This window comes from Pongo abelii, chromosome 15 (assembly GCF_028885655.2).
Source record: "Pongo abelii isolate AG06213 chromosome 15, NHGRI_mPonAbe1-v2.0_pri, whole genome shotgun sequence".
NCBI classification, from domain to species: Eukaryota; Metazoa; Chordata; class Mammalia; order Primates; family Hominidae; genus Pongo; species Pongo abelii.
This window is the reverse complement of record NC_072000.2, coordinates 95,956,171-95,976,716: the sequence shown is the minus strand read 5'-3', so window position 1 is coordinate 95,976,716 and position 20,546 is coordinate 95,956,171. Positions and strand designations below refer to the sequence as shown.

Here is a 20,546-nt window from a genome sequence, read left to right as displayed (position 1 = left end):
AGATTAGCCAGGCACGGTGGCATGCGCCTGTAGTCCCAGCTACTTGGGAGGCTGAGGCAGGAGAATCGCTTGACCCTGGGAGGCGGAGGTTGCAGTGAGCCGAGATCGTGCCACTGCACTCCAGCCTGGGCAACAGAGAGAGAGACTCCATCTCAAAAAAAAAAAAAAAAAAAAAAAAGGAAAACGGTATGGATGATCCTCAAAAAACTAAAAATAGAATTATCGTATGATCTAGCAATTTCACATCTAGGTATTTACCCAAAATATTTCAAATCCGTTTGTCAAAAAGATGTCTGTGTACCAGTGTTTACTGCAGCACTATTCACAACAGCCAAGTTACGGGGTCAACCTAAAAGTTCATTAAGAGATGAACGGATAAAGAAAATGTAGTACAGGAATATATACACAATGTAATACTACTCAGCCTTTTAAAAGAAGGAAAGTCTGTGATTTGCAACAAAATGATGTAATTGGAACATTATGCTAAGTGAAATAAGCCAGGCACACAGAAAGATAAATACCACACATCGTCACTTGTATGTGAAATCTAAAAAATTGAACTCATAGAAACAGAGAACAAGATGGTAGTTACAGAGGTGGAGGTAAGAAGGATGGTCAAGGGGTACAACAGTGGTCTCCAACCTTTTTGGCACCAGGAACCAGTTTCATGGAGGACAGTTTTTCCATGGACTGGGATGCAGGGGCATGGTTTCAGGATGAAACTGTTCCACTTCAGATCATCAGGCATTAGATTCTCATAAGGAGTGTGCAACCTGGATCCCTCACATGTGCAGTTTACAATAGGGGTCGAGCTCCTATGAGAATCTAATGCTGCCACTGATGTGACAGGAGGTGGAGCTCAGGCAGTAATACATGCTTGTCTGCCACTCACCTCCTGCTGTCCTGCTGTAAGGCCAGGTTCCTAACAGGCCACAGACTGGTACTGGTCCTCAGTCCGGGGGTTGGGGACCCCTGGGGTACAAGATCTCAGACAGGAAGAATATGGGGTTTTGTTAGTTCTATTGCACAGTATGGTGAATATAGTTAATAATAGAGTATTGTATGTTTCAAAATTGCTAAGAGAGTAAATTCTAAATGTTCTCACCACAAAATGATTAAGTATTCAAGGTGATGGCTATGTTAGCTAGATTGATTTAATTATTCCACATTATATTCATAATTATAGCAAATTTATAATGTAAGTTATGAAAGAGAAGGAAAAAAATATGCTTAATTCTATCTATCTTTTGTTTTGTTTTGGTTATTTTTGAGGCAGGGTCTCTCTCTGATGCCCAGGCTGAAGTGCAGTGGTGTGATCACAGCTCACTGCAGCCTTGACCTCCTGGGCTCAAGCAGTCCTCCCACCTCAGTCTCCCTAGTAGCTGGGACTACAGGCCCACCATGCCTGGCTAATTTTTGTGTTTTTAGTAAAGATGGAGTTTTACCATGTTGCCCAGGCTGCTCTCAAAGTACTGGGCTCCTGGGCTCAAGCAGTCCTCCCACCTCAGTCTCCCTAGTAGCTGGGACTACAGGCCCACCATTCCTGGCTAATTTTTGTGTTTTTAGTAGAGATGGGGTTTTACCATGTTGCCCAGGCTGGTCTCAAAGCCCTGGGCTCAAGCGATCCACCCACCTAGGCCTCCCAAAGTGCTAGGATTACAAGCATGAGTCATTGCACCTAGGCATATCTTTTAAGGATGACTAAGCACTTTTAACATTTTGGGTATTTAAAAAGGCAGTGTAGAGGTTCAGAACAGAGGATAAAAGTGTGAGCCCTAGAGAAGACTACCTGGATTGGCTCTCACTTCTGGTATTGTGTGACCTTGGGAAAGTTACTTTATTGTGGCTAAGATTCCTCATCTATAACATGGAGGTGACAATATACCTACTTCATATGGAGAATTAAATGTGATAATGTTACCAGGAGGGGTGTGGGGTCCTCAGTTCTTGTCTTCTTGGAGGAAAAAATTCAGCCAAGAGACGTGCGGCAAGGGAGTTTATTTAAAGCAACAATATGCTCAGAGCTGGCTGCTCGAGAGAATGATCCAGCTCCAACTAGCGTTGGTGAAAACTTCTTCATGAGAATCTTACATGATTATTCATGAAGGGCCATGAGGGGGTGTTACTTGCAAGCATGTTTCGAGTGGTCCCTTGGGTGCATGCACTGCGGTTGCACATGCTAGTACACACATCACATTTCTCATTAGCATTTAAATTCTCCACGCAGGGTGTGCTTTTTAGTATTATAATGAGCAAAAGGCTACTCTAGGGCAAGATTTTGGAGGAGTGCGGTGCTTGTCATCAGATAGAGTCCCTACCACAGTTATCTACAGCTAGAGCCTGATAAGCCTGGTAAGCCCAGTCCATGAGGCCAGAAGTTGCCATTGTAGCCATTGTTTTTTTTTCTTTGCTGTCAGTTGGCAGTGCTGACAATCAGTGGGCAGCGCCTGCAATCAGTGGGCAGCATCTCCAAGGGTTCCTTTCCCAGGGGCTCTTCTTCCTGCTCACTTCTGCCTACTCTAACAATACTACAAATAGCATATCTAAAACAATGCCTGGCACCCAGAAAATGCTCAATAACTATTAACTTACAATATTTTCTTATTTTTTCCCTAAAATTAGGACACATGGTATATACACTTTTAGATGTGCTCATTCCATTTAACTGTATGTTTTAATCCTTTCAAATCAATATTTTTCTTACATATTCTAAAATTTTTTTATCATGAATACTTTAAGATATAGGCAAAAGTAGAACTTCCATACATCCATTACCCAGATTAAACAATAGTCAAGATTGTGCTACTTTTGTTTTATCATCCCTATTTAATTTGTTTTGTTTGTATTCTGAGGTATTTTAAAACAAACATCAGGCATGTGATTTCACGCCTACATACTTCAATATACATCTCTAAAAAAATGTATATTATCTCCCACATAATGACAACAGCCATTATCATCCCTAAAATTGTTTAAAATACTTTTTAATATTGTATAAAATGTAGTTCATAATCAAATTTCCCTAATTTTCTAAAAAAAAATTATAGTCAGTTTGTTTGAACTGAGATAAAAACAAGATTCACACAGTATATGGTTGTTTATCTTTTAAGTCTTTTATTTGAAGGCAGCTACTACTCCATTTTCTTCCCCTGCCATTGAATTGTAGAAATTGGGTCAGTTGTACTATAGAATTTCCAACATTCCACATTTTTCTATTTGCTTCCTTGTATCTTAACTTTTGCCATTAGACCTCTGTATTTCCTTTAATAGTGGAACTCTGCTTAGATTCAGGGTCAATGTGTTTGACAAAACACATTAATAAAAATACATTATTCTTAATGGCTACAGAGTATGGGGACAGGACAAAATGACCACTACCAGAACCTACTATATCACTACGGTTATTAGTATTTCTACATTTTTAAAGTTCCAAAAATACTTCAAAATTGTAAATAGAATTTATTGAATTATATTGCTGTTTAATATTGTTCAAAGATCAAGTACATTTACTGTGCATGTAATTTTAAAATCTAGCAAAAATCTAGATAAAAATCTATCTTTATGAAATACAGTGATTACTAAGTGAATTTTATTTTCAAAATGTACACCAATCAGGCTAACTATTGTGGCTCATACCTCTGTTCCCAACACTTTGGGAGGCCAAAGCAGATGGATCACTTGAGGCCAGGGGTCCGAGACCAGCCTAGGCAACACAGCGAGACCCCATCGTTATAAAAAATTTAAAAAAAAATTTTTTAGTTATTTGCACAGCATCGTGAATATAGTTAATAATAGAGTATTGTACACTTCAAAATTGCTAAGAGTAAATTTCGGATTTCAAAATCTAGGTGTGGTGGCACACATCTGTAGTCCTAGCTACTCAGGAAGCTGAGGTGAGAGGATCGCTTGAGCCCAGGAATTCAAGCCTGAAGTAAGCTGTAATAGTGCCACTGTACTCCAGCCTGGGTGACAGAGCACGATCTCGTCTCTTAAAAAAAGAAAGAAAGAGTAAACAGTAAACAATCAAAGTTATTTTATTTATATCATCAAACCAAATATTCAGGTGCTCATCAGTGAATGGGGAAGCCTCAACGATATGAGTTGGATGTAATAATGGTATTTATTTAATAAGTCTTTAAAAAATATTTTTAAATAAATTTTGTTGTGTATATTTAAGGAATACAATGTGTTGTTATAAGACACATATATGTAGCAAAATGATTACCATTGTGGAATAAATACCTCACATAGGCATTCACTTTCCCCTAATGTGGTAAAAGCAGCTATAATCTGCTAATTCAGCAAAAATACTTAAGTACTGAATATAATACAGTATTATTAACTGGGTCCTCGTGTTCCTTTTTTTGTTTTTGTTTTGTTTTTGGGTTTTTTTTTTTTTGAGACGTCTAGCTCTGTCACCCAGTCTGGAGTGCAGTGGTGTTATCTTGGCTCACTGCAACCTTCACCTCCCGGGCTCAAGCAATTCTCCTGCCTCAGCCTCCAAGCAGCTGGGACTACAGGCATATGCCACCATGTCCGGCTGATTTTTGTACTTTTAGTAGAGGTGGGGTTTCACGATGTTGGCCAAGATGGCCTTGAACTCCTGACCTCAGGTGATCCACCCACCTCAGCCTCCCAAAGTGCTGGGATTACAGGCGTGAGCCACCATGCCCAGCCAGTCCTCAGGTTCTTGATCCTAGCTTATTTCCAAATGCTTCCCCAAACCAATTAGATTGGAATATATTTCTTCCTGGAAAAGAATATGTTTTCTATTATGATTTATTCTCAAACAGATCTTTATGGTCAAATATTTTTCTACTTCTGTCATGTCTTTTTCTATTTCTTTTCTTTTTCTGTATTTTTTAGTTTTCTATGTTCTTCACTCTATTAGTTTGCTATGGCTGCCACAACAAAATACCACTGACTTGGTGGCTTGGTGACTCAAACAATGGAAATTTATTTTCTTACAGTTCTAGTGGCTACAAGTTCAAGAGCAAGATATCAGCAGGGTTGGTTTCCTCTGCAGCCCCTCTACTTGGCTTGTATATGGCCATCTTCTTGCTGTGTCCTCATATGGTTGCCCCTCAGCTTCTGTGTTGTCTATATCCTAATCTCCTCTTCTTATAAGATGACACCAGTGACATTGGATTGGGGCCCACCCAAATGACCTCATTTTACCTTAATTACCTCCTTAAAGGCCCTATCTCCAAATACAGCCACATTTTGAGATACTGGAGGTTGGGGTTTCAACATGTGATTTTTGGTTGGACACAGTTCAGTCCATAACAGTTACTTTAAATAACCTTCATTTATTTGGTTATTTCCAGGGTTCAACTTCACTGGCATTTATTATGTGGTCAGCCTCTACTGAGTGCTTTGTTACGACAATGGTACCAACACTGAAAAGCAGCTGTAGTTACCTCAGATCTATGCATCACATTCCTAGCAAATTTATCCCATTTGAAGACTGGATTAGTGGAGTTCATAAAGACAGTCAGGGTTTTAACCTCATCAAAACTTTGCCGGTAAAAAAAAAAAATCTAAGTATATTGGTTTAAGAAGCAATGCTATGTGACTTTTGTGTGATTGTCTACCCATTCAGTTTCAGCATTTGTTTTGTGAGTGGCTCAAAACACTTCACAGTTATTTTTTAATCCTCATGTCATTTTGAGGATGTGATGATTTCTAAGCTGTAAAAGCTTTCTGAAATAATTATTTTTCCTGGTAACTTAGTGTCATTATTATTATCATTTTACACTTTATATGTTGGTGTGATCTTTGGCTTTTGTGATATATTCAACTATTTTCCCTTACATTGACTTCTCCTAAGCTGATACAATTAGCCTTTGAACAATAGGTTTGAACTGCATAGGTCCACTTACATGCGGATTTTTTTCAAGAAATATATTGGACTTTTTTTTGGAATTTTGTGACAATTGAAAAAATTCACAGACAAACCTCATAGCTTAGAAATGCAGAAAGAATCAGCCAGGCATGGTGGCTCATGCCTGTAATCCCAGCACTTTGGGAGGCCAAGGCGGGCAGATAACTTGAGGTCAGGATATCGAGACCAGCCTGACCAACATGGAGAAACCCCATCTCTACAAAAAATACAAAAATTAGCCTGGCACGGTGGCACACGCCTATAATCCCAGCTACTCGGGAGGCTGAGCCCGGGAAGCAGGGATTGCAATGAGCGGAGATGGTGCCACTGCACTCCAGCCTGAGCAACAGAGCACAGAGCATGACTCTGTCTCAAAAATAAATACATAAATTTTAAAAAGAAATATCTAAAAATTTAATAAAAAGTTGGATATGTCATGAATGCATAAAATATATATAGATACTAGTCTATTTTATCACTTACTATCATAAACTATACACAAATCTATTACAAAAAGTTAAAATTTATCAAAACTTACACACACAAACACAGATCCTACATGGAGCCAGAGAAATGTAAGCAAATGTAAAGATACAGTATTAAATCATAAGTGCATAAGATCAGCTGTAGTACACACTGTACTGCTGTAATAATTTTGTAGCCACCTTCTGGTGCTACTTGGGTGAACTCAAATGTTGCCAGTATTCCTTTAAAATGCCCTGAGAGGCTATTCATCCGCATGTGAGCAGTTCACCTAGCCAGTAAATTGCAAATCACAATAAAAAGTGACCTCTCGTGGCTCTAATGTACTTTTCATCGTGTAATACTGTAAATCTTAAATAACACCATGGGTCCCATATGAAGTGCCACCAGTGATGCTGGAAGTACTCCCAAGAGGCAGAGAAAAGTCATGACATTACAAAAAAAAAAAAGGTGAATTTCTTGAAGCACACTGTAGATTGAGGTTCTTCAGCTGCAGTTTCCCTGGATTTCAGACAGACAATTCACCTTGTAAACAGATGATGTAAAGTTACAGTATCCATAAATACAGAATAGTACTATAAATGCATTTTCATTTTTTCTCTAGCTCACTTTATTGTAAGAATACAGCATATAATACATATTACATACAAAATATATATTAATCGACTTTATATTACCAGTAAGGCTTCCGGTCAACAGTAGGCTATTAATGGTTAAGTTTTGGGGTAGTCAAAAGTTATATGTGAATTTTTGACTGTGCAGGAGGTCTGCACCCCAACCCCTGTGTTATTCAAGGGTCAACTATATTATCTACCCATTTCAATGTAATAATTTTAACTTTTGCCTTGTCAGAATTTGTGACTCTTTTTAAATATAAAATGTTGCTCTTTGTCAACTAACTTATTACTTATAATTTTCTTTGTGACAAAAAGCAAATAACCAAACTTGAAGAATTATTTACTAACTATGATACATCACTAAGACTCTTTGATAAAGTGTTTAAACTTTATTACATTGACTTTATGGCAGTTTTTTCACTTATTTACAAGTTATATTACCATTGGTTAAAATTGTTGAAATTCCAGAAAATGAGGGGTAGAAAAGTTGGGGGAGATAAATTTACTACTTTAACACTTGTAGCTAAAAATTGAATTTTTGCCTTGATTGGTTTTCTAGAAAATCAAGATCTATAAATTAAAGACTTCATAATAATGAATTATAATTTTCTTTGTTTAATCACTTGCAGATAAACTACAGGCCTCCATCTAATATGGGAATTGCTATTCCACTCACAGATAATTTTTATCATGCAGATCCTAGCAAACCCATACCAAGAAACCTGTTTCACATGTCAAAGGTAAATAACTTTTTTACAAATAAACTAGCACTTATTTGAATTCAGGAAATCATTCAGTAAAATTATATATATAGCTGTGAGTGTTAAATGAGAAGGTGCAGCTGTTATTATCATGATTACTACTCTGTTCCTCCTCCTTCTACTTTAGCCCCTCCTCTTACAGCTATTCCTGAATACAGTTTTGGAGCCAAGAAGTCTAAATGGACTCTTTCCCTCTTGACTCTCCCTGGTTCCCATTTGGATTGCATTGATGGGGTGAGAGCATCTTTTCTCAAATGAAAGGAGCCCCCAGCTCTTCAGCTCTGTGAATGGAATGATGTCCAAGAGGGAAGAAAACTGCCTGCTCCAATGCAGGCACATTTAAACTCCCGCTAAGATTCTGCCTAGGAAATAACCAACTCCTAGCAGCACCCTGCCTCTGTAAAGGTGGAGGGAGGGAGGGAGGGGGACAAGGGAGGGGCCATTAGGTTCAGAGGAAAAGTGCAGCGTGCGGCAGCTTCTCAAGGAGACCACGTGGACGCCTGTGGAATCTCTCCAGAAAAATGCACCCACCTGCCCATACACATGCACAGACAGTCATATTCATTCATACACGTGTGCACGTACACGAATACATAAAACTGGTGTTTCTTTAGCTCAAAACTCTCCACTGTCTTCCGATCCTATTCAGAGTGAAAACCAAATTCTTGCAATGGTTTATAAAGTCCTCCTTGGACTTTGGCCTTGGCATTATGTCTGACCTGATTTTCCCAGCTTGATCTGCTCTAACCATGCTGGCCTCTTTGCTGTTTCTCCAATATGCTGGGCATATTTCCACCCCATGGCCTTCACAGTTGCAGAAAATCCCTCTGTGTGGAATGCTCTTCTGCCTGATACCACATGGCTGACTCTTGAGGTGCTTTTCCTAAAGTCACCATCATAGTAAGCCCTTCTCTGACCACTCTATTTAGAATCATAACCCCCATCTCCACTGTCTCCCCTCCTTCCCTGCCTTATTTTTCTCCATATCGCTTACTACAGTTTTACCTATTTTTCTCACTTATTTTATTTCTCATCTTTCTGACCCCATGAGAAGGTAAGCTCATAAGGTAGAGGTTTTTATCTATGTCTTCTCTACTATATCCCCAGTGCCCAGAACAGTGACAGATTTAGAGAATGCTTTAAAATTGTGAAACATACTAATACACATTCACCCCCCCTCCCCCCACCACACACACACACACACAATTAGGAAGTGAACAGACTTGTTGTGAAATCTTGGGTTTCAGGTTAAGAAGCTCTGCTCCAGGCAATGATTAACTATGATACTGAGTTCTTCTCCATGTCCAGTTTCTCCCAAAGACAAACCTTGATGTGTCAATAGAACCACCTCCTCTACTGAAATATGACTTTACTATATTTACATGGAAATGCTTGATTTCCCAGGCTTTTTCCCCAGGATTTTCTTGTGAGTTAAATAGGGAATGTATGTACACCTAATGGTTACTACCCCATCTTTTATGCATCCAACAAGTGTTAAATTCAGCATTTCTAGTGTTATCAGGCACTATCCAGACATTTTCTGAAGATACAGCAATGCACAAGATAAGCATGGTAGCTTCATGGACTCTAATAGGTGAGAATTTGTATATCTTAAGCAAAAAGACATACAAATTAAATAGCATTATCGAGTGCAGGGCTTCTGAACAGTACGGCCCTGCATATCCTGAATCAGAATTATTCGAAAATATTTTTTGTTTTGTTTAGTTTTGAGACGGAGTCTCGCTCTGTCACCCAGGCTGGAGTGCAGTGGCGTGATCTCAGCTCACTGCAACCTCCGCCTCCTGGGTTCAAGCGATTGTCCTGCCTCAGGCCCGAGTAGCTGGGATTACAGGCGTGCGCCACCACGCACAGCCAATGTTTGCATTTTTAGTAGAGACGGGGTTTTGCCATGTTAACCAGGCTGATCTCAAACTCCTGACCTCATGTGATCCATTCACCTCGGCTTCTCAAAGTGCTGGGATTATAGGCATGAGCCACTGCACCCACCCCAAAAATATTTCTACAATGCGTCTTTCTGAATCTCATAGCTACCGCATCAGAAACTATGAGGTACCATCCTGAAATCTGCATTTTATTTGTTTGTTTGTTTGTTTGAGACGGAGTCTTGCTCTGTCGCCCAGGCTGGAGTGCAGTGGCGCGATCTTGGGTCACTGCAACCTCCACATCCTGGGTTCAAGCAACTCTCCTGCCTCAGCCTCCCAAGCAGCCAGGATTACAGGCACCCACCACCACACCCGGCTAATTTTTGTATTTTTAGTAGAGACGGGGTTTCACCATGTTGGCCAGGCTGGTCTCGAACTCCTGACCTCAAGTGATCCGCCCGCCTCGGCCTCCCAAAGTGCTGGGATTACAGGCGTGAGCCACAGCGCCCAGCCGAAATCTGCATTTTAAAGAGTTTAAGATAGGCCAGTAGTAGATCAGACACAAAACAGAGTATGAGTGAGTCAGGAAAGACATCCCAGAGGAAATGCTTCTGAGTCAAGACTGAAAGATGGATAGGGGTTAACCAAACAGAGGAGGAGAGAGAGGTAACAGAGAGGAGGGGAAAGGGAGTCAAACAGCATTCCAGGCTGAGGCAACACCAGATACAAAGGGTGGCCATGGGGAAAGGCTCAGTGTCTCTGACAAACTTAAAGACCATTCAGCCTGGAACATAATGAGCCAGCGAGAGAGTTTGGGGACAGCAGGCCCTAATGCTACAGGATCTCCTCGGCCGTGGAAATGATTTCAAATTTTATCCTAAGAGAAATCAAGAGCCATCTAGGGTTTTAAGCAAGAAAGTAACATGATGGTTACTGTGGCAGCGACTCACTTCATCCCAACTTCTTGATACTTTCGCTTCTGGAGGTCATATTTCTCTAAGATCTTCCAGAAAAAAGTCTTAAAGCCACCTTAACCTTTTTTCCAGTCCAGCTCTTAAATTTTTTCCTCCTCTTCCCCAATAATAACATGAGTGTGGATCCAGCTTGTTCACAAAGCCAGCCTTACTCCAAAGCATCCATCTGTAAAGACTCTTCACTTACACCTGTGATTTGTGGGCCTGAAGAAAACTATCCATCCTTGCAAATGTCTTCTGCTGAGATGCCTCACATGGAGACTGTCTCTCCCTTCCTTCATGGATCTGCTTATTTAGGACAGCCCTGATTCTTCCACCCCTCCCAAAGGCAAACAACCCACTTCTGCAGAGAAGAGTGCCAGAAAAAAGGAAGACAAGGTCCCATTCAAGAAACAGAAGACCAGAACTGTGTTCTCTTCCACACAGCTGTTTGTACTCAATGATAGATTTCAGGGACAGAAATACTTCAGCCTCTAGCAGATGCAAGAACTTTCCAACATCCTGAACCTCAGCTACAAACAGGTTAAGACCTGGTTCCAGAACCAGAGAATGGAATCTAAGAGGTGGCAGGAAAACAACTGGCCAAAGAATAGCAATGGTGTGACTCAGAAGGCCTCAGCACCTATCTACCCCAGCCTCTACTCTTCCTACCACCGGGGATGCCTGGTGAATACGACTGGGAACTTTCCAATGTGGAGCAACCAGACCTGGAACAATTCAACCTGGAGCAACCAGGACCAGAACATCCAGTCCTGGAGCAACCACTCCTGGAACACTCAGACCTGGTGCACCCAGTCCTGGAACAATCAGGCCTGGAACAGTCCCTTCTGTAACTGTGGAGAGGAATCTCTGCAGTCCTGCATGCAGTTCCAGCCAAATTATCCTGCCAGTGACTTGGAGGCTGCCTTGCAAGCTGCTGGGGAAAGCCATAATGTAATACAGCAGACCACTAAGTATTTTAGTACTCCACAAGCCGTGGATTTATTCCTAAACGACTCCATGAACATGCAACCTGAAGATGTGTGAAGATGAGTGCAACTGACGTTACTCAATTTCAGTCTGGGCCCTGTCTGAATCCTTCCTCTCCCCTCCTCCCATCCCTCACAGGATTTTTCTTGTTTGGAAACCACATGTTCTGGTTTCCATTATGCCTATCCAGTCAATTTGATGGAGGGTGGGGTATGGTTGGAGTCTAATCAGAGAGATTTCTTTCTTTTTTCCTATTGAATCTTCCTGGAGAAAAGACAGGCATGTGCCTGTAGTCCCAGCTACTCAGGAGGCTGAGGCGGGAGAATCACTTGAGCTCAGGAAGTGGAGATTGCAGTGAGCTGAGATCGACCATTGCAGTCTAGCCTGGGTGACAGAGTGAGACTCCAAAAAAAGAAAGAAAGAGAGAAAGAGAGAGAAGAAAGAAAGAGAGAAGGAAAGAAAGAAAGAAAGAAAGAAAGAAAGAAAGAAAGAAAGAAAGAAAGAAAGAAAGAAAGAAAGAAAGAAAGAAAGAAAGAAAGAAAGAAAGAAAGAAGGAAGGAAGGAAGGAAGGAAGGAAGGAAGGAAGGGAAAAGAAAAAAGAAAAGAAAAGGAAAGAAGGAAGGAAGGAAGGAAGGAAAGGAAAAAAGGAAAGAAGGAAAAAGATAGATGAAGTTCTTGAATAGACATTTCTCCAAAGAAGGTGATATGGTTTGGATCTGTGTCCCCACCAAATCTCATGTCGAATTGTAATCCCCAATGTTGGAGGTGGGGCCTCATGTATGATGGGGGCGGTCTCTCATGAATGGTTTAGCACCATCCCACTAGTGCTGTTCTCATGATAGAGTTCTCACAAGATCTGGTTGTTTAAAAGTCTGTAGCAACTCCCCCTTTTCTCTCTACCTCCTGCTCCTCCTCTGTCTCTTCCTGCCTCACTCCCTTTTGCCTTTTGCCATGATTGTAAGTTCCCTGAGGCATCCCCAGAAGCTGATGCTGCCATGCTTCCTGTGCAGCCTGTGGAACTGTGAGCCAATTAAACCTCTTTTCTGAGGGCAGTGTGCGCTTCTTAGGCTCTAGAGCAGTGGCATCCTCTGCCTGCACCCCTTCCTTGCCAGCCGGCATTTCAGCTGCAGAGTTTTGCCCACACTTTGAGACTTAGGGAACAGAATTTGCCCACTTATCTGGTATAACTAGTTCTGATGGCTGGGAATAAAGGAAGAGGACATGCTGCTTATACCTTTAATATTGAGGCTGTTGGATTTAGCAAAGGTAAAAAGTTACCTGATGTAGTGTTGAAACCACCCCCACTATTTCGTGGTATAGATTATAAACCGATGCCACTGAAAACAGGAGAAGGTGAATAATATATGCTGGCTTTGAAACAGGAGTTGAGAGAAACAATGAAAAGAATGCCTTATTTTATTGAAACACATGAAGAAAGACAACATATTGAAAGATATAGTAAAAGATACATGAAGGTATACAAGGAAGAATGGATACCAGATTGGAGAAGACTTCCAAGAGAGACGATGCCAAGAAATAAATGTAAAAAAGCAGGCCCAAAACCCAAAAAGGCAAAAGACGCAGGCAAATGCACATCACTCACTAATACTGCAGATGTGTTGAAAAAAATTGAGGAATTGGAAAAGAGAGGTGATGATGAAAAATCAGATGAGGAAAATTAAGAGAAAGAAGAAAGCAGAGAGAAAAGTAAAGAAGGTGATGATGATGATGACAATGATGCTGCAGAACAGGAGAGATATGATGAAGCAGAGCAAGAAGAGGGAAATGACTACATTAATTCATACTTTGAAGATGGAAATGATTTTGGCGCAGACAGTGATGACAACATGGATGAAGCAACCTATTAGGCATGAAATTTTTCAAAAAATGTTTTTATGATGCAGCTTCTGAACATTTGGACAGACTTGTTTTGTATTTTATTTCTGATAAGGAATAAGTATTTATTTTTGTTTGGTTTTTTTTTGTACAAATATTTGTTACCAAAATATTCAAAGCCACTTTGAGTTTACATTCTAGTTACCTTACAAATTAGTCCCTGACATTCCGACATTCCTTCTAAACACTTCTGCCATCTCTCTTATGTACTCTCTTGGATTTCTTTGTATTATTTGAATATGAATGTGCCTAAATAATTTTTGCTCTCTTAATCTATGTATACATACATTCTTGCTTAATTGCTGATCTTTTGTAAGACTATTGCTAGTCATAATGGATTTCTAGAACCTGAAAGTTGATATAATACAGCACATGGAGCACGTTAAAAACAAAGAAACTTGAAAATAATTTTATTTTTAATTTTTACATGGTATATTCTAGACTACTGCATTATGACTACATAAACCAACCTGAGCTCTTACAATTACAGAATTGTGAGGTAGAGGTTTTGTGATGGAAAACATACACTCAGGGAAAAATACCAAACTAAGCAATATAAATTTCACAGCTCACAGCTTAGCCAGTACAAAGAAACTTTCACATGGGGTGAATATTATAAATACTTGAATTTGGGACTAACCTAATACTGTATGATATATGAATTAATCATCCCACTGTAATAACTTTGACATCTTCAAGTAGTTGGGCTTATGAAAAATTTGACTAAGACATTTTATTTAATTTTATACTTTATGTAAGTGTAAAATAAGTTCTGGTCATATAAATATCACTGTAGAATGCATGTGTGTGAACTCTATGAAGTGTTGGTGGCCTTTTATGTACTCAAGCTGTACAATTGATTTATATAAAAATGCAAAATGAACTCAGGTCATTTTGAAATTAAGATTAATTTTTTTGTTGTTTAACTTTAAAGCTAGCTCCCCTAACTTTACATATTTTTTGGGAAAAAATACCTAAAAACCTCAGCTTACAAAGACTCTCACAAATGCCAAAGATTTTCAAGGAAAGTCATATTATATATTTCAAAAATGATTTATCAATGTGCTCTACCAAAAAAAATTGTATTTTTCCCCTTTAGGAAGATATTATTATCCTCTAATGTGAGAATCAGATCCCTAGATTCTATTTCTACCTGTACTGTTAAACTCAACCTTGAACCTGAGCTTGGTTGCTTCTGTGCCTTAGTTTCTCCACTCATAAACAATTTCCTACAAAAATTGTATAAACACCAACCAAAATTTACCATATGTATTCATTCTCTTGCCATAAAGATCACTTCTTAATTTACATTTGGCTCTCACCCTCTAAAAATGTGTGGTTTGGAGAGTAACTGAAAACACAATTTTAAGAAACATGTTTTCCTCACAAAATATATTGTAATCTGATTTTCCTATCTTGTATTCCTGCGGAAAATTAGAGAAAATGTGTATTGTCTTGTGCCATTTTGCAACATGACTTTCTCAGGAAAAAGATCACTTTCAATGGCAAAGTATCTTGGGCCCCAATATCACTAAGGAAAACTCAAGCTGGGAACTGCTTAGGGCAAACCTGCCTCCTTTTCTATTCAAAGTCACTCCTTTGCTCACTGAGATAGATTCATATCTGATTTGCCTCCTTTGGAAAGGCTAATCAGAAACTCAAAAGAATGTAACCATTTGTGTATCACCTTTCTGTGACCTGGAAGCTCCCTCCCCACTTGAGTCTTCGTGCCTTTGCTTCAAGTTGTCCTCCCCTTCCAGACTGAACCAATGTACTTCTTACATATATTGATTGATGTCTCATGTCTCCCTAAACATATAAAACCAAGCTTTGCCCTGACCACCTTGGGCACATGTTTTCAGGACTTCCTGAGGCTGTGTCATGGGCACATCCTCAACCTTGGCAAAATAAAAATAAACTGTCTTTTTTTTTTTTTTTGCTCTGTCGCCCAGGCTGGAGTGCAGTGGCACAATCTCAGCTCACTGCAAGCTCCGCCTCCTAGGTTCATGCCATTCTCCTGCCTCAGCCTCCCAAGTAGCTACAAGCGCCCGCCACCATGTCCGGCTAATTTTTTGTATTTTTAGTAGAGATGGGGTTTCACCATGTTAGCCAGGATGGTCTCGATCTCCTGACTTTGTGGTCCGCCCGCCTTGGCTTCCCAAAGTGCTGGGATTACAGGTGTGAGCCACCACACCCGGCCAGTCAAATCTTTCCTGACTGTCTGAGTTATAATTTTGCAATGAGTTTCATAACTTTGAATCATGACTATCACAGTTTTCATAAATAATCTAGGTAAATAATTAAAACAATTAGGTAAATGTAATGGGATAAATACTTGTAGACAAACTGGTCATAATTTAGAATATAAAGTTATATTAAATTAAATAATAGATATTTCATTATTTGAGTATTTTCCAATAAATATATATTGTAGGAAAACATTCTTGCTAAAGAAAAAAAAGTGTGTCCTTTAAAAAAAAAAGTGAACAAGTTTTGTCTAATTCAAAGCTTATTTAAAAGTTATATATAAAACAAGGTAAAAGGAGTCAGGAATAAAAATGATGTAAAGAAAGTTATAAAAATAAAGAGGTTTTTTTTTAGGTAAAAAAGCTTAAAGAGAAATAATTGTATATAAGAAAGAATCTTGTGTGGTAAATTTTGTCCCAAAATAAAATAACTGGTTGTTTAAAAAGGAGGGAATTTCAGAACAAATCAGAAAGTCTGGCCATGTCATGAATAGTCAGTGTAAGTCACAATAAGAGGATTTATATATTTAAAGAAAAACAAAAACTTTTATATAATCAAGTTGTCATATTATTATTAAATTTTGATTTGCTTAGGGAAAAAAACTGAGATAAAACATTTTTTAATTAATGTTATTACATCCATGTATCTTCCTGTATGTGCTTTTAAAGTCCTTGTAACATTGAGTTAGAGGGCCTTAACTTCTGGGTCTAAAAGGGCACCAAGTGCTGCTAAATCTTAAACACTGACAGCAATTAAACCTCATCTTCAGGCCCCATAGAAGATGCCAATTAAGGGGTGGGGGGAGTGGGGAGGGATAGCATTAAGAGATATACCTAATGCTAAATGACAAGTTAATGGTTGCAACACACCAACATGGCACATGTATACATATGTAACAAACGTGCACATTGTGCACATGTACCCTAAAACTTAAAGTATAATAATAATAAAATTAAAAAAAAAGAAGATGCCAATTAAAACAAACTGCATTCCTGAGACATGGGCAAGAAATTAAAGCCATTCAACTGCTCAAGGCCCAGGGACTACTGCAGAAGAGGTGGGCACATAAGATTGTAAGGGCCAATTTTGAAAGATACACTAAGTTCAGTTTCTCTATAAATTAATTATTAATGTCAAAGGCACACTGATGCAAAACCAGTATATGGACCCCTATGTCAGATTAACAAGGTTTTCTTGAAGCATTAAAGAACCTCTTAATAAAGGTTATAAAAGGCTTATGGAAGTTATATTTTATAATCAAGATTAAATTTTATAGATTGTTTACAGAATTTTGAAAAACAAATGTAATCGGCTTCATGCTGTTTTTATTAGGGTTTCTTGTTTAGAAAATTAAGTCTCAACTCAAATAATGAAGGTTTTCGCTTTTTTTGGAATGCTGGAATTATCACTTTGGTTAAATAAATGACTTTACAATGACCTGTAATACTATTTTGTAATATCAAATGTTTTAAAGCTTTTATATTTGACAAACTTTCCAAAATCAAATTATAAATTATATCTTTTTGGCCAGGCACTGTGGCTCATGCCTATAATCCCAGCACTTTGGGAGGCCAAAGCAGGCAGATCATGAGGTCAGGAGATTGAGACCATCCTGGCTAACACAGTGAAACCCCATCTCTACTAAAAATACAACAACAAAAAAAAAAATTAGCTGGGCATGGTGGCAGGCGCCTGTAGTTCCAGCTACACTGCACTCCAGCCTGGGCGACAGTGCGAGACTCCATCTCAAAAAAAAAAAAAATTATGTCTTTTTCTAACCTAATTAGTCCTTTAAGACATTAGGTTCCTTAAGTCCAAAAATGACATAACTTGGCTTATTTTGGTATAAAAATTATACAGGAATCATTGTCAAATATGAAATTGTGTTTGGCTTTCTTTGGGCTATATTTGTATACATATCTAATTTTGTTACAAATTTATAGGAAACTCCTGTAATTCTGATATAACTTAGTGTACATTATCAGTAATAATCATAATTGTTGTGTTAAAGTTATCATGTGCCACAGAGGTAACAAATTTCCTTGTCAATTGTGTCTTTTAACTATGGCTGCCTTAAAACTTTTTTTCATCCACAAACAATTGTCTTGTTTTGCCTTGTTTTAAATGCTCTTTAAAAGGTGGATTTATAGGCCAGGCATGGTGGCTCATGCCTGTAATCCCAGCACGTTGGGAGGCCAAGGCTGGCGGATCACAAGGTCAGGAGATTGAGACCATCCTGGCTAACATGGTGAAACCCCATCTCCACTAAAAATACAAAAAATTAGCCGGGCGTGGCGACAGGCACCTGTAGTCCCAACTACTGGGGAGGCTGAGGCAGGAGAATAGCATGAACCCAGGAGGCGGAGCTTGCAGTGAGCCGAGATCGTGCCACTGTACTCCAGCCTGGGTGACAGAGTAAGACTCTGTCTCAAAAAAAAAAAGGGGGGGTGGGTTTATAATTAGCTATAGGACTGTAACAGGTGCACTTAAATGCAGGTTTTCTGATAACTTTGGAAATTGTGACACTGGAATAAAGGAACTTTGAAACTCTCATGGAGAGCTGAAATGTTCATGACTATCAAACAGAATAGGAGTTAACTGAATTAACTGAACCAATAGAAAACGGAAGTAATCTTTTTGACTTTTTGCTTAAAATGTTGCTGATACTTTGTTTTGTTTTTCAGAGTTAAGAAAATAATTCTTTTAAGCTATTTACAACTTTTAATAATTGAGTAAAGTATACTCCTGTGAACAAAATTTGGAACCTATTTGTTTCCCTCTACCTGATTTCTCTAGAATTTGGAAACTATTTGTGACTATTCTTAATTTATAGCAATATAGTTATTTGCATAAGTGCAGTAAGAATCTGTTTTCTTTTGCAATAGGACACAATTGGAGGAATTGGTTATTTTACCAAGGCTTTGACTGGAATGATGTGCTTTTCTTTAAGAAAGCAAACTTGACTTATGGAGCCAATAAAGCCCTTGGGAAACTGGCCTCATATTTTGTGTACACAGTCCCTGTACAGGGTTTCTGACCTGTGCTTAGTAAAGAATCATTTTCTGACAGGCACAGAAGCCCCAGGTTTATCTTGGATCCTCAAGAGGAGAGGAAATTCACACAACTCATAGATATTTGACAGCACAAATCCATGGCTGGGTTCGGCTTTAAAAAAGTCTTATCTGGGCTGGGTGCAGTGGCTCACGCCTGTAATCCCAGCACTTTGGGAGTCCGAGGTGGGCGGATCACAAGGTCAGGAGATTGAGACCATCCTGGCTAACATGGTGAAACCCTGTCTCTACTTAAAAAATTAAAATAAAAATAAATTAATTAAAAATAAATAAATAAATAAGGCTTATCTGAGATTCCTCCTATGGAACAAAGTTCCATCAAAGCCAATTTAAAAGCCTATGTAAAAAATAATTATTCTTGCTACACTGTATACAAATATTAGGCCAAGTATAATAAAGCATACCAGTCATACTATGATTTGTCTTTAGTGAAAATGGGAAACTGGAGAGGGAAAAATTATGTTTCAAAACTACAGTAGACCTGTTGTTAGATCCTAGTCTTGCCTAATATTTTTTTCAATTTTTATAATTTTCTATAGTTTGGACTGAATTCTAATTTTTCTTGACTACAAGTCTTCAAAATAATGTTTTCAATTTTTTTCCTTCTTTTTTATCCCCATTTTTCTTTATTTGGAGTCACTGAAAACTAAGCTGTGCTTTCTTAAAACCCTGCAAACTGAAGCCAGACAACTTAAACTTCAGAAGAAAATAACTACAACCTATTTACGTACATAAGCCACTTTCATACCTGCCTACTAATGTATGGACTTCAGAGTAATGTGGCCTATATTGATTTTTCCAGGACTGTTCTTTTTTTTATTTTTTATTTTTTCTCCCTTCCTCCCCTCTATTTTCTCTTCACAAGACATGAGGTTTCACAGCCTGCTAAAAATGAGCTTTTGGGACCTCCCCATTGTATTAGTCCATTTTCATACTGCTGATAAAGACATACCCGAGACTGGGCAGTTTACAAAAGAATTTACAATTTACAAAAGAAAGAGGTTTAATTGGACTTACAGTTCCACATGGCTGGGGAGGCCTCAGAATCATGGCAGAGTTCAAAAGGCACTTTTTTTTTTCTTTTATTATTATTACACTTCAAGTTTTAGGGTACATATGCACAACGTGCAGGTTTGTTACATATGTATACATGTGCCATGTTGCTGTGCTGCACCCATTAACTCGTCATTTAGCATTAGGTATATCTCCTAATGCTATCCCTCCCCCCTCCCCCCACCCCACAACAGTCCCCGGTGTGTGATGTTCCCCTTCCTGTGTCCATGTGTTCTCATTGTTTAATTCCCACCTATGAGTGAGAACATGCGGTGTTTGGGTTTTTGTCCTTGTGATAGTTTGCTGAGAATGATGATTTCCAGTTTCATCCATGTCCCTGCAAAGGACATGAACTCATCATTTTTTATGGCTGCATAGTATTCCATGGTGTATATATGCCACATTTTCTTAATCCAGTCTATCATTGTTGGACATTTAGGTTGGTTCCAAGTCTTTGCTATTGTGAATAGTGCAAAAGGCACTTCTTACATGGCAGCAGCAAGAGAAAATGAGGAGAAAGCAAAAGTGGAAACTCCTGATAAACCCATCAGATCTTGTGAGACTTATTCACTATCACGAGAATAGCATGGGAAAGACCAGCCCCCATAATTCAATGACGTCCCCCTGGGTCCCTTCCACAACATGTGGGAATCCTGCGAGATGCAATTCAAGTTGAGATTTGAATGGGAACACAGCCAAACCATATCA

At 38.9% G+C, this 20,546-nt stretch overlaps 1 protein-coding gene and 2 pseudogenes across 1 annotated transcript in view; all 3 read left to right on the top strand.

Annotated features, from left to right (window-relative positions):
- The window catches only part of CATSPERB (cation channel sperm associated auxiliary subunit beta), a 156,898-nt gene that overhangs the window by 121,041 nt on the left and 15,311 nt on the right, over nucleotides 1–20,546 (top strand). Inside the window, exons 21-22 of the mRNA XM_024231934.3 lie at nucleotides 5,328–5,525; nucleotides 7,614–7,724. Coding sequence (XP_024087702.3) covers nucleotides 5,328–5,525; nucleotides 7,614–7,724 — 309 coding nt within the window. The remainder of the gene's footprint in view (nucleotides 1–5,327; nucleotides 5,526–7,613; nucleotides 7,725–20,546) is intronic.
- On the top strand, nucleotides 10,716–11,628 carry LOC100440145 (homeobox protein NANOG-like; annotated as a pseudogene).
- Nucleotides 11,753–13,486, top strand: LOC100439773 (DNA-directed RNA polymerase III subunit RPC7-like; annotated as a pseudogene).